The 11,765-nt window shown below is 39.5% G+C and overlaps 1 protein-coding gene across 1 annotated transcript; it reads right to left on the bottom strand.

Annotated features, from left to right (window-relative positions):
- Positions 1-6,845: 6,845 nt before the first annotated feature.
- LOC126071494 (T-cell surface glycoprotein CD1a-like) lies at positions 6,846-11,473 on the bottom strand. Its single transcript, XM_049875684.1, is given in 8 exon segments — positions 6,846-7,017; positions 8,018-8,108; positions 8,458-8,736; positions 9,671-9,778; positions 9,781-9,945; positions 10,651-10,917; positions 11,216-11,233; positions 11,398-11,473. Coding segments are annotated over 8 exon segments (1,176 nt in total).
- Between the last annotated feature and the right edge of the window lie 292 nt (positions 11,474-11,765).

Here is an 11,765-nt window from a genome sequence, read left to right as displayed (position 1 = left end):
AATCAAATGCTTTTTCTGTAATTCTGTAGATAACTACATGTTCTTTCTTCATTATTCTATTAAAGTAAATAATTCTGTTAATAGATTTCTGTGCTGTTAAACAGGAGCGCTGGTGGCGAAGTAGTTAAGGGCTACAGTGAGCTACAACTGTTAACCAAAATATGGTTGGCACTTCGAATCTACCAGTCACTCCTTGGAAACCCTATAGGGCAGTTCTCTGTCCTATAGGGTCACTATGAGTCAGAACCAACTCAACGGCGCCTAACAACAACAACTGTTAAACTACACCTGCATTGGGTAAATGGATAAATCCCACTTCCTTTGGTGCTTGTTTGTTTGCAAATATTTTAATTGAAATTCTTTAGTATATATACATAAATGGAATCTCTGGTGGTGTAGTGGTCAAGGGCTACGGCTGCTAACCGAAAGGTCAACAGTTCAAATCCACCAGGTACTCCTTGGAAATTCCATGGAGCAGTTCTACTTTGTCCTATAGGGTTGCTATGAGTCAGAATCAACTCAATGGCAAGGGGTTTGGTTTTGGGTTTTGGTATATACATAAATGAGATTGGCTGATAATATTTTGTGAGTTTTTTTTTTTTGCTTGTTTGTTTGCTTTTAACATTTGTTTTGGGTTTTCTCTGGAGAAATTCTTGCTGACTTTGGTCACATGAAAATTAAAGCCTCATAAAATTACCTCAGTTTTTTCCCCCCATCTTTTTCTTTATCAGGAACTCGGTATATGAAATATAATTATTTGCTCTGAACTAGGCTTACAGGGTTAGTGAGAACTTTGACTACTGGTTCACTTTCCTTTACTCATTTACAAGTATTTATACATTTAGGTTTTATCCCTTTCCTGCGATTTTTTTAAATAAAATTTTTAGTTTTATCTATGGCAAATGCATTGCTATAAAATCACTGTCTTGGTTATCTAGAGCTGCTATAACAGAAATACCATGCTTTATCAATGCTTTATCAAACAGAATTTTATTATCTCATAGTTTAGGAGACTAAAAGTCTAAAATCAGGGCACCATCTCCAGGGGAAGGCATTCTGTCTGTCTCCTCTGGGGTAAGGTCCTTGTCATTAATCTTCCCCTGGTCTAGGAGCTTCTCAGTGCAGGGACCCCAGGTTCAAAGATGTGCTCTGCTCCTGGGTCTTCTTTCTTGGTGGCACGAGGTCCCTATTTCTCTGCTCACTTCTCTCTCCTTTTATCTGTTGTAAGATAAAAGGTGATGCAGACCACACCCCAGGGAAACTCCCTTCACATTGGATCTGGGATGTGACCTGAGTAAGGGTGTTATATCCCACCCTAGTCCTCTTTAACATAATCTAATCTTGCCTCATTAACCACAAGCAGAGATTAGGATTTACGATACTCAGGAAAACTACTTCAAATCACTAAATGGTGGACAACCACACAATACTGGGAATCATGGCCCAGCCGAGTTGACACACATTTCTGGAGGGACAAAATTCAGTCCATAACAATCACATATAGCATTCTTTTAATCTGTGTATTAATCTGTCTGTAATGATGACGATTTTTCTAATATTCTTTTGTTGTTGTTGTTATCAGTTCCAACAGAGGTTTTCATATTTATTATCTTTTTCAAAAAGCAAGCTTTGAGTATTGTCAGTCATCTTTATCAATTTTTTGTTTTGCTTTTCCTTTTAACAATTAGTGCCTTAAATTAACTTTCAGCTTCTAATATGTTTAGTGATTTTGCTGTTCTTTTTCTAGTTTCCTCCATTAAAATCTTAGCTCAAAAGTTTTTAGTCTACCTTGAGCCCAAATAAATGCTTTTAGAACTATAAATTCCCCTAAACATGCCACTTCAGATTCATTTTATGAACCAGAAAGAGTATGTGTTCACTTTGGTAAAAAAATAACACACAGCTATAAGATTACAAGGAACTGTGATAAGCAGTAGTGCAAAAAGTAATCCTTACTAGCAGTTATTTTTAAAAAATCTCAGAATATTTAAAATTTAAAAACAAAAACAGAAATACATGGACAGAGATATGCACTTTGTTCACACCCATTTTCTGCATTTCCAGTTTTAAATACTGAGGTAACCGAATTTAAAAATCACTACAGAGAACTGCACAAAGTATAGGTAAATTATTTCTGAAGCTTATAGGCCACAGTAATTATCAAATTCACCAATGAATATTTCTAGCCACCAAATTAAAGTCACACAGAAAATGAATTTCAAAGTAAGGATGGTTAAAACTAATTTTCTTGATACGTAACAGAGATTGGTTATTCCTCCAATCTTGTGAAAATCCCTCCTTATCTCTTGCTCCTGCCTGTGATGAAGCAAACATTTTTGTGTGGATGTGGCCAGGTCACTTTTAAGAAGAAACTTCCCTTGCCTTGTTTTTCTCTAGAACTACCCACCCCCACACTTTCAGGTTCTCTTTTATTCCTTCTTTCTAGAACTGAGAAATTCTCTGTAAACCTTCAGCTTCTGTGGACTTGGCCAGTTGAACTTCCTTTTGCGTGTGAATAAGAAAAGATTTTTTTTTTTAAAGATCACCAAGAACTAATTAAAATAATGAACAACTTATTTTTAAATATTTATAAATAAGCGTATGCACTGATGTGTTAAATATTCTCCCATATAATATAACCATCAGGCCATACGTATTTCTTTTAAATAAAATTACACACCATTAAAAAGTTCAGAACAAAATTAAAACCTAATTAAGAAATAAATTAGAATAAACAAGAAACTAGAATTAGAGAAAAACAAATACTAAATAATTCTAGATAAAATTAAATACTATCTAACTCTATGAACTTTTAATATTCAACACAATTTTGGATTTTAAAAATCTCAGCTTTCAACTTGATCAATTTACTTTTTTAGCAAACAGTCGGAAGATGTGCCACGATACGGGTGAGATGGGGCACGATACCCAGCCCTTTCCCTGTGTTACAAATGAAGCTACTTTTCACCATTTTTCACTTACCCACTCTAGGGTCTGCCAAGTATCTGACAATATAACCTCTCATTCCAATCACTAAATCTCACAAAGTTTATATGTCATTGGATGCTCTACTGCCAGTTGCAAACCTGGCTCACATTTTATAGCTATGATCTCATTTCTTCCTTAAGGTGATTTGCCTTCAGAGAAAACTTCTGTTCCCTCAACAGTAGTAACCCAGTATGATGAAGAATGAGTGTTAATTAGGAAAACAGCAGGAATGTAGGGAAGAAGAGAAGGAAGCTCTTACCCTACACTGAGGTTGGGAAGGACCAGCAATTTCAGAGATTGTACGGAGAGTGATTTGGTAGATAGAAAGGCTGGGAGACAAAGCCCACAAAGACTTCTGACGTTTGACCCTGTTTTGATTAAATACAGGCATCAAAGAAGAAAGCAGCTTAGAGGAAGATATATTAATTATTTAAACACTTGGAGCCACAACTGCTTCTCATACATTTTGGAATCCCTCCCAGTGAATATGTTTGCCATACAAATAGTAAAAGTTGAGTATGTGTTGAATGAATGATCAAATGATGGAATGAACAAACAAACGTATCGTGCCAGGAGGAAATCCACGGGAAAATGTCTTGCATTTTGATTATTTAACTGTCATTGCCATTACATTTTTTGGTCTATTAAAAAGTGTTAGATTACCTTTTTATGCTCATATAAACCCTGGGCGTACATACTTTTGCTCCCATTTGCCTGAAGAGAAGAATGAAAATCAAGGAGCCATTCCAAAGTCACTCACTTACCCAGTAGCAGAGCCGACGCTTTGATTCCTAGTCAGTGGTTTATCAGAAATATAGGAAAAGAGTCTAGGAGAGAAATTGACTCAGATGCCCTAGCTACACACAAGACAGTGTAAAAGGTTTTTCAAGATAAGTACATTTATAAGAAAAAGGCAAAATGACAAGAAACCAATTTTAGGGACTGGGCCAATCTCAAAAAGCGAGGAGGAAAGGGGAAGAAAAGAAGAATGTTGTACATATGAATGAAAATTATCTGAGGGTTTCCTGGTAACAAACAAGCCAAAACCCAATTTGATTGGCTGAAACAATGAAGGGAATTTATTGATTGACATAACTGAGAAGTCCAGGGGTTGCTCAGGCTTTAGGTAAAGTTCAATCTGGCCTCTTCTGTGATTCTGTTCTGTCCTCTGTCTTACATATATGAGTGCATCCCCAATCTTGCTTCTTTTTTGGTGAAAAAAAATGGCTTCAGTTGTTTCAAGCTTGATACTCCACAATACATCATCTAGGACAAGAGACAGTGTCGCTGTCTGTGGAAATAGTCTGATGGTTTCTCAAAAAACTGGACATAGAATTAGCATTATTGTTTTTAGTTGCCATTGAGTTTACTCCAACTCGGTGACTCCATGTGTGCAGAGTGGAACTTCTCCATAGGATTTTAAAAACTGTGACCTTTTGGAAGTAGACCTCCAAGCCTGTCTTCTGAGGTGCTCTGGGTGAGTTTGAACCACCAACCAACAGATGGTAGTTGAGTGTTTAATAATTTGCGCCACCCGGGGGTTAGAATTACCATTACAATCCAGTAATTTCACTTGCATTATACATTCAAAAGAATTGAAAGCAAGGACACAAACAGATACATGTAGACCAAAGTCCATTGCAGCATTACTCACAATAGCCAAAAGATGGAAGCAACTTAAATGTCCATCAATGAATGAACAGATAAGCAAAATGTAGTATATACATGCAGTGAAATATTACTCAGTTATAAAGACAAATGAAGTCCTGGTACACACTACAATGTGGATGAACCTTGAAAACATCATGCTGAGTGAAATAAGCCAGTCACGAAAGGGTAAATATTGTATGATTCCACTTATATGAAATATCTGGAATATGCAAGTGTATATAGGTCTAAGAATATTAGTGGTTACCAGAGGTGGGCAGGAAGGAGGGGGAAAAGGGAAATTCATTGCTTAGAGGACACTGAGTTTCTGTTAATGGTGATGAAAATTTTTGGAAACATAATGGACATAATTAATGTCACTGAATTGTACATGTGAACAATGCTGAAATGCAAATGTTTTGTTAGTATATATTTGCCACAATTAAAAAAAATGGATAATTAAAAGGAAAAAATTGAAGAATAAAAACAACCAGAAGTTAGGCTTCATTTAAACTGAGTCACCAGAATGATCCCTCTGAGCAAGGGTGGTGGGATAGATGTGATGATTGGCTTAGATGATAAGTTACCTCTCCATCCTTTAGTCATCAAGAAAGATGGTGTTCTTGTGTTTGCCTTAGGCCAATTACAGTCCAGAACTACACCTGAGGGTGGAGTCAACCAACCAAAACCACCTGCCTGCTATGCAAAGGTGGTGAGGTGAATTGGAACCTGGAGAAGCAACCAGTCATGCCTAATCCCGTAGGAAGACTGGAGGGGTCCCACTGTTTTCTGTCTCTCACTCCACATTTTCCATCTTGCCCCCCCCACCTCCATTTCATTTTCTAAAATTTTCCAGATGTCCAATAGCTGCCATCTGTACCTGTCCTCTCTGGATGTTTTCCTTTCCCTGTGTCCCTTTCTTAGCCCCTAAAAAATTGGAGGTAAATCTGTCTTTCCCTAGTTCAACCCAAATAAATTGCTATATTAGCAAACTAAGAAACAAACACAACAATGGAAAGTGTACCCTGCAGAATCAAATTACCCAGACCCAGTGCCATAGCAAAATTTTTAAGCTCAGAAGACAATGATGATCTATGTTTTTTAATACTATTTTATATTCAATACATTCCTGCTACATAGTAAGTCCTTCAGAAATATTTGTTGAATTGATGAATGAATCCTAAAATGTCTAAGTCTAGCCATGGACTCATACTACCATTTGGGGTCATTAGTTATATATGTAGATTACTCAACTTGATCCTACTTCAATGACACTCTTATTTTCTTATCTTGATTATTTTCTTTTCTCCTGAGCACTATACTTACCCTACTACCTCTCAGGCATCACCTTTATCAGTGCTTCTCAATTTTTAATGCACCTTTAGGGTTGCTATGAGTCAGAATCGACTTGACAGCACTGGGTTTGGTTTTTTTGGTTTATGAATCCCTTGGTGATTTTTGGTAAAATGTAAATTTGATTCAGTCAGTCTGAGGTGAGGCCCCAGATTTTACATTTTTAACAAGCTCTTAGGTGATAACTCTGCTGCTTGTCCCTGAACCACCCTGAAGAGCAAGGACCTACAACCTGCCTTGCTCTTTTTGTTCGGAATAGTTGGAGCAAGAGTTGCATTCTAATGGTTCTCTACAACGAAATAATAAGCACGATAAGAGGAAAATTTGTTTCTTCTCTGGAGCTGCTGTGCAATGAAATACTTAATATGACCCTTCTGGCCATGGTCTTTGTGACTCACACTCAAATTGATTGAGTGGGAATATGTGAATAAGGTATATGGAACCCATGATGGTTGGGGTTATATGTCAACTTGGCTAGGCCATGATCCCAGCATTGTGTGGTTGTCCTCCATATTATGTGATGTGGATCTTGACCCCTACATGTTGATAAAACAGCATTGGTCTAAGATGTGTCTTGGGTCACAGCCTTGAAGGAGGGCATGACTCAAGCCCCACTCTTAACTAAAGTTACACCCTTTCCTGGGTGTGGCCTGCATCTAAGATATACATGTGTATCCTGGGGACACTTTATCTCTCTGCATCTGGATCCTGCATCTAGCTCATGATCTATTGACCTCCCCAAAGGCCTGCCATCTGACCTGCTGATTTTGGGATTTGCAGACCTGCACAGCCCCCTGGGCCAGTAGCCTATTGTATGACACGATTTTCCAGCTTCAACAGCCTTGTGAGCCAGCAGCCTATGGTCTGGTCTGCCAGTTTGCGCTCATCAGCTCCTGCAGCCACGTGGGTTGGGAGAAGCCTACGTCTGACTCATGAATTTGGGACTTGCCGGCCTCCACAACCACATAAGCAATTTCCTTTATATAGTCAGTGAGTTCTGTGAGGCATTGCAGCGAGCTAGGGAGAGTACTGAGGGGAGAGGAGGTAGTTGATGTTAGAGATGTTGGAGTGGCACAGCAGCTTGGAAAAGCTGGACATTTGGGATATCTTTAACTTCTGCCTCATAAGAACCAGCTTTGTGCTAATCCTTGTCAAAGAAATTATTCATCTAGGGGCTCAAAGAAGAAACCAGGGGACTAGGCAAGTGTGAAGTCTCTTGCGCAAGTCAGAAGAGTTTTAACAAGAAGAGCATCAAATGTCTCAAATTTGACAAAAATATCAGAAAGGAAAAAAATGATACTATGAATTTGGTTTAAATTCAAGATAGAGTTCTATTGAGACTATATTACACGCAGGTAAGACATAGATTAAGTAGAGAAGCATATATTAAGAAGACATAGACTTTGCTCTCAAAAAGTTTAAAAATTAGAAGGGGAAAAGGGGCTCAACTGCAACAAAGGATTGGAAGGGAAGAATACATTTAGCAAAATACAATTAAAGTTCAGTGGAATGCCAAGGATGGAGACCCTGCTTCCCACGCATCAATCAGGGAAGGTCTCTCATAAGAGTGACTTCTGAAATAGGCCTGGTAATTGGTTAATACTGGAATTTATGGAGATTTCTAGGACCCGATTTTATTCCATTAAAACTTAAATTGTAAAGCCCAAGAACACAGGCCAGTAAAACAAATCCTGCAAAATTACATTTATCTTATGTTGATAACCGATCATTAAGCAGAAATAAACAAATAAAAAGTTTTACAAGGAAAATTGAAAGAATGTCATCACCACGCTGTGTTTAGGTGTATCCTGAGCTCCTGAGATGCTGGCTTCTTGTTCCAAATGAAGAAGAGTGATGAGAAGGCTCACAGTAGGTACCCATATGACCTGTATAAGAACAGAGATAGAAGCCACTCTGCATAGGTGGAGGTGAGAAGTGAGGGAAAAGAGAGGACACTGGGAGGAGAAGAACTGAGGATAGAGAAACAACTTTGAGGGAGAAGCAAGAAAGATGGATACAAAAAACTCACCAGCGCTTCCTAAACCAAAACATAAATCCAATCAGAAGCACCAGAGACACTGCCACTGCCAAGAAGATCAAGGCCACAGAGTTGTGATGTTCTGTGTTTTTGGGTGCACACAAAGGTGTCATTTCAAATCCACCTCATTTAACCCCTGTTTAACCACTTTTCCCTAGCCTTCCTTTGTCCATTTGAGTGCCTGCCTCAACAACCTCCTTTTTTCCTGTTTCTTCTCTCCTCCCACTTCTGGGAAAAATGTTCACTCTAATCCTCAACATATTCCTTCATCTACGGGCTCCTCATTTTCAACTCTTCTATTCCATGGATTAACTATTTTTATCCCTTTTGGGCCCAGAATCCCTAAGAAAACAAATATTTTATCTTGTTCTTACACTCTACTTGAAGACCACCTACTCCCATTCCCACCCTTGGGCACAGTTCTTTCTTACCCCAGTAGAGGATGATATCCTGGTCACCTAGACTGCTGTCTCTCACCCGGCAAGACAGGCCAGATGCCTCCATGACTGTCACATTCAAGAACACGGGAAGATACCAGGTCCCATCAACATTGGGCAGGACATCACCTCGTTGAGTGCCTGGCTGCTCCTGCTCCCCCCGCATCCACATCACCCACGTAGGCTTCAGGTAGAAGCCAAAGACATGACAAACCAGAAGCACGTGGCCAGGACCAGGAGTGGTGCCACTGGACAGCCTGGCTTCAGGCTTCACTGGAGAAAACAAGAAAGATATTCAAGTAAGGACTCTAACACAAAATTTAGAGGTTCGGATGTCAACATCAGTTTAGACAGATATGTCTTTCCCACCTCTGGAAATCTGTCACCCATTATCCCCTCTTCCTGCCTCTTTTCTATGCTGAATTTGAAGGAGATGGTGGGAAGATGTGATTTTAAAATAGAAAATTCTTTGACAGAAGATGCAGAACCAGTGGCTCAGTAGGGTTGGTGTCACCCCCGGCCCATGGACCTCCTCCCGTACCAGAACATACAGACTCCTTAGTAATGTTTATTATCAGTTTTAATTATAAAATAATATGTGATAAATGTAGTTGTAAATTGCTTAAATGTAATATTTCTTAGATTATACGAATACTAACAAACCTGTTTTGTAAAATCTTCCTGCACTGAATTAGAACACTATTAGTTACATTATCAGTAAATGAGGAGAAACCTTTTTTTCTCCTTTTCCTTTAATTACTATTTCATTATCAAAAAAGTGATCTATATAGGTTCATAAATACTAATCATCACAATATTGTAGCTAAAACAGAAAATGTGACAAAATCAGAGACTCTAAAAACAACAGCACGTGTTCATAGCGTGTGCAGTCGAAACCACGTGATTCAAAGCATCATTGTAATGGCTAATAATGACAGCTCTGACCAAGTACATTAGAAGGTCCAAAAAGTAAATTAGCATAGGCTTTTAACCTTGTAGGTATATTGATACGTGTAAGCTGGGCTTACGAAAAATGTTTTTGTTGTTTAACTACAAGGATATATTTATAAAAAATAATAAGTTTCTCCTGAAACACTGCACAAGAATTTTATAGACAGTTATTTTGGTGTCATCTCCTCTGACAGAGTCACCCAGTGTGGTCCACGCCACCCGCATCTCCCTAGTGACGCCATTGTGCAAGACTGACCTTCTCTCTGGAGATAGGCCTTCCCTGCCTCCCGGAGACCCAAGATGAAACGTGGGCAGGTGTCACTGATGAGCCCGTGCACTACTTCCTTGATGTCTTGGTACTGTTTAATATGCAGACATTCTGAGCCTTACTTCCACCTTCTGGAGATGGGACCCACGATGTGTTGTGGAAGCTCAGGAAGTCTGATCCTTTATAAGCTGCCCATAGAAATCCTGTTGGGGTTTCCCCAGAGTGCAGCTCACAGCCTGCTGCTAACTGTATTTCAAAGGAATCTGGGGAAGGGGGTTGTGAATTGGAGGGGAAAAAAAAAAACTTAAAAAGTAAATACAATGAGTGTATGAAAAAGTAATAGAAGCAGAAGGGAAATGTTTGGGCAATGTGAGAGGGTGGAACAAAGTTTGGTTTAGCTGGAGATTCAGAGAGAGGGGAATTGGTGGAGGTTGGAGGTGGAAGAAAAGATGAACGATATGAGAAAGGGGGCATATTGTCTGAAGAAGGTGAGGTGAATGATGTGGGCAAGAGAGTAAGGGAAGGATTAGAGGGAGAGACTTTGGGATTATAGCAATCTAAATAGAATGTAATGGATTACAATGAAAGTATAGACAGAGACTGCAGAAGAGATTGAATGGGGAAGAAAATCACACTTTAAGGAGTCGATCAAAGAGTGAGCAAGTTGAGAGTATCTGTTTGGACACCAGGGAAGAGAGTGGTCACAGGAGATCACTAAAGGAAGTTAATAAAGTGCAAGCCTGGAATCAATGAAAGAGGAACTCGTAAGTAGAAGACTTGAAGCTTTTGGAAAGCCAGGATCTCCCTCCCCTGTCCCTGACCAAAGGTGTGTAACTGTAGTTATATCGTGGAGGGAGTGAAGAAAGATTTTCAGTGGTGAGTGGAGGCTGTTTTCTAAAAGAATAAAAGACACATTGGGACACGTACCCCCTCCCTTACCCAGGTTCCTCAGAGGTAACTTAACTCACATTCAAGCTGAAATTGACTGTCATAGTTGTGAACTTCCCGAGTCGATCCAACGAAGCACATGCAGAATACCATTTCCAATTCTACCAACTCCTTGTTGCTGAAGCTGCCCTTCGACCAGGGCCATAGGAAAATGATGGTGCCAGAGTTACCCTCCCAACTATGAATATGCAACTCATCCAACCAACCAGAGCCCAGATTTTGTTCCCAGAAATGGTTGTAATAAGATGATATCTGGATGATGTGGTAGGAGACAGGCTCCTGGAAGGCTGTGGGTGGCAAAAGTACAGATAGGGTGAAGAGAAGAAAGGCACTGGGAAGAAGATAAAATGGAGAAAGAAAGGTGCCAGAGAGGGAGAACTCAAAATCTGGAGGAAGAGAAAGTCATATTTATCTCTTCAGACATTTGCCTGCCCCGGGGATCTGGAGACAAGGATACTCAGAATGGAACTGGCTTGGCATTCTTACTCTCCATGTATATCTTGCACCCAGGCATATCATACAAACACCCACACACACATTCTCAAACCCTCTTGCATGCAACTAGGAAACTTTCGGAGTTCTTACCTTCTTCACTGTCACCACCTGAGAAACAGCATTTCATTTGCAGGTGTTATTTCTTTCTGTCAGAAAAGCTGGTCTTTGATCTTTGTTTTCCACAAACCTATCCCACAATATCTCCTTTCTAACTTCCTTCTCTCTCCAACAGACACACCTTGCCTTTAGCCACTGTCTACAACAAAGAAAACCCGCAAAATTCAATTCAGCGTCTCGTTTCCTCTCCAGCTCTGGCTTCCAGTTTCTCTGCTTGTCATCAGCATCCATCCTATTCACTTCTGTTAATTCAACTGCTACAGAACAAGTCTTATGTAGCACTGAAAAGTCACTTTACCTCTAGGGCCATTGCTTCTCATTTATACGCTAAGAGGGTGAAAGTCAATGGTTCTCCAGAACTCTACCTAATACTTGTATCGCCCTGCTCTTTTCTGTTACTCTGTCCTTCTCTTCTGCTTTTGCATGTTTCCTAAATACTCTCTTCTCCTATATGGTCCCCCACCCACCACATTCATATCTCTGTCTTTTCAGTGGTTCCTTTATTTGTTTTTTTTCTTTTTCA

Source organism: Elephas maximus, chromosome 3 (genome assembly GCF_024166365.1).
Source record: "Elephas maximus indicus isolate mEleMax1 chromosome 3, mEleMax1 primary haplotype, whole genome shotgun sequence".
Lineage (NCBI taxonomy): Eukaryota > Metazoa > Chordata > Mammalia > Proboscidea > Elephantidae > Elephas > Elephas maximus.
Note: the sequence above shows the minus strand (reverse complement) of the source record. Positions and strands in the feature narration are given on the sequence as shown.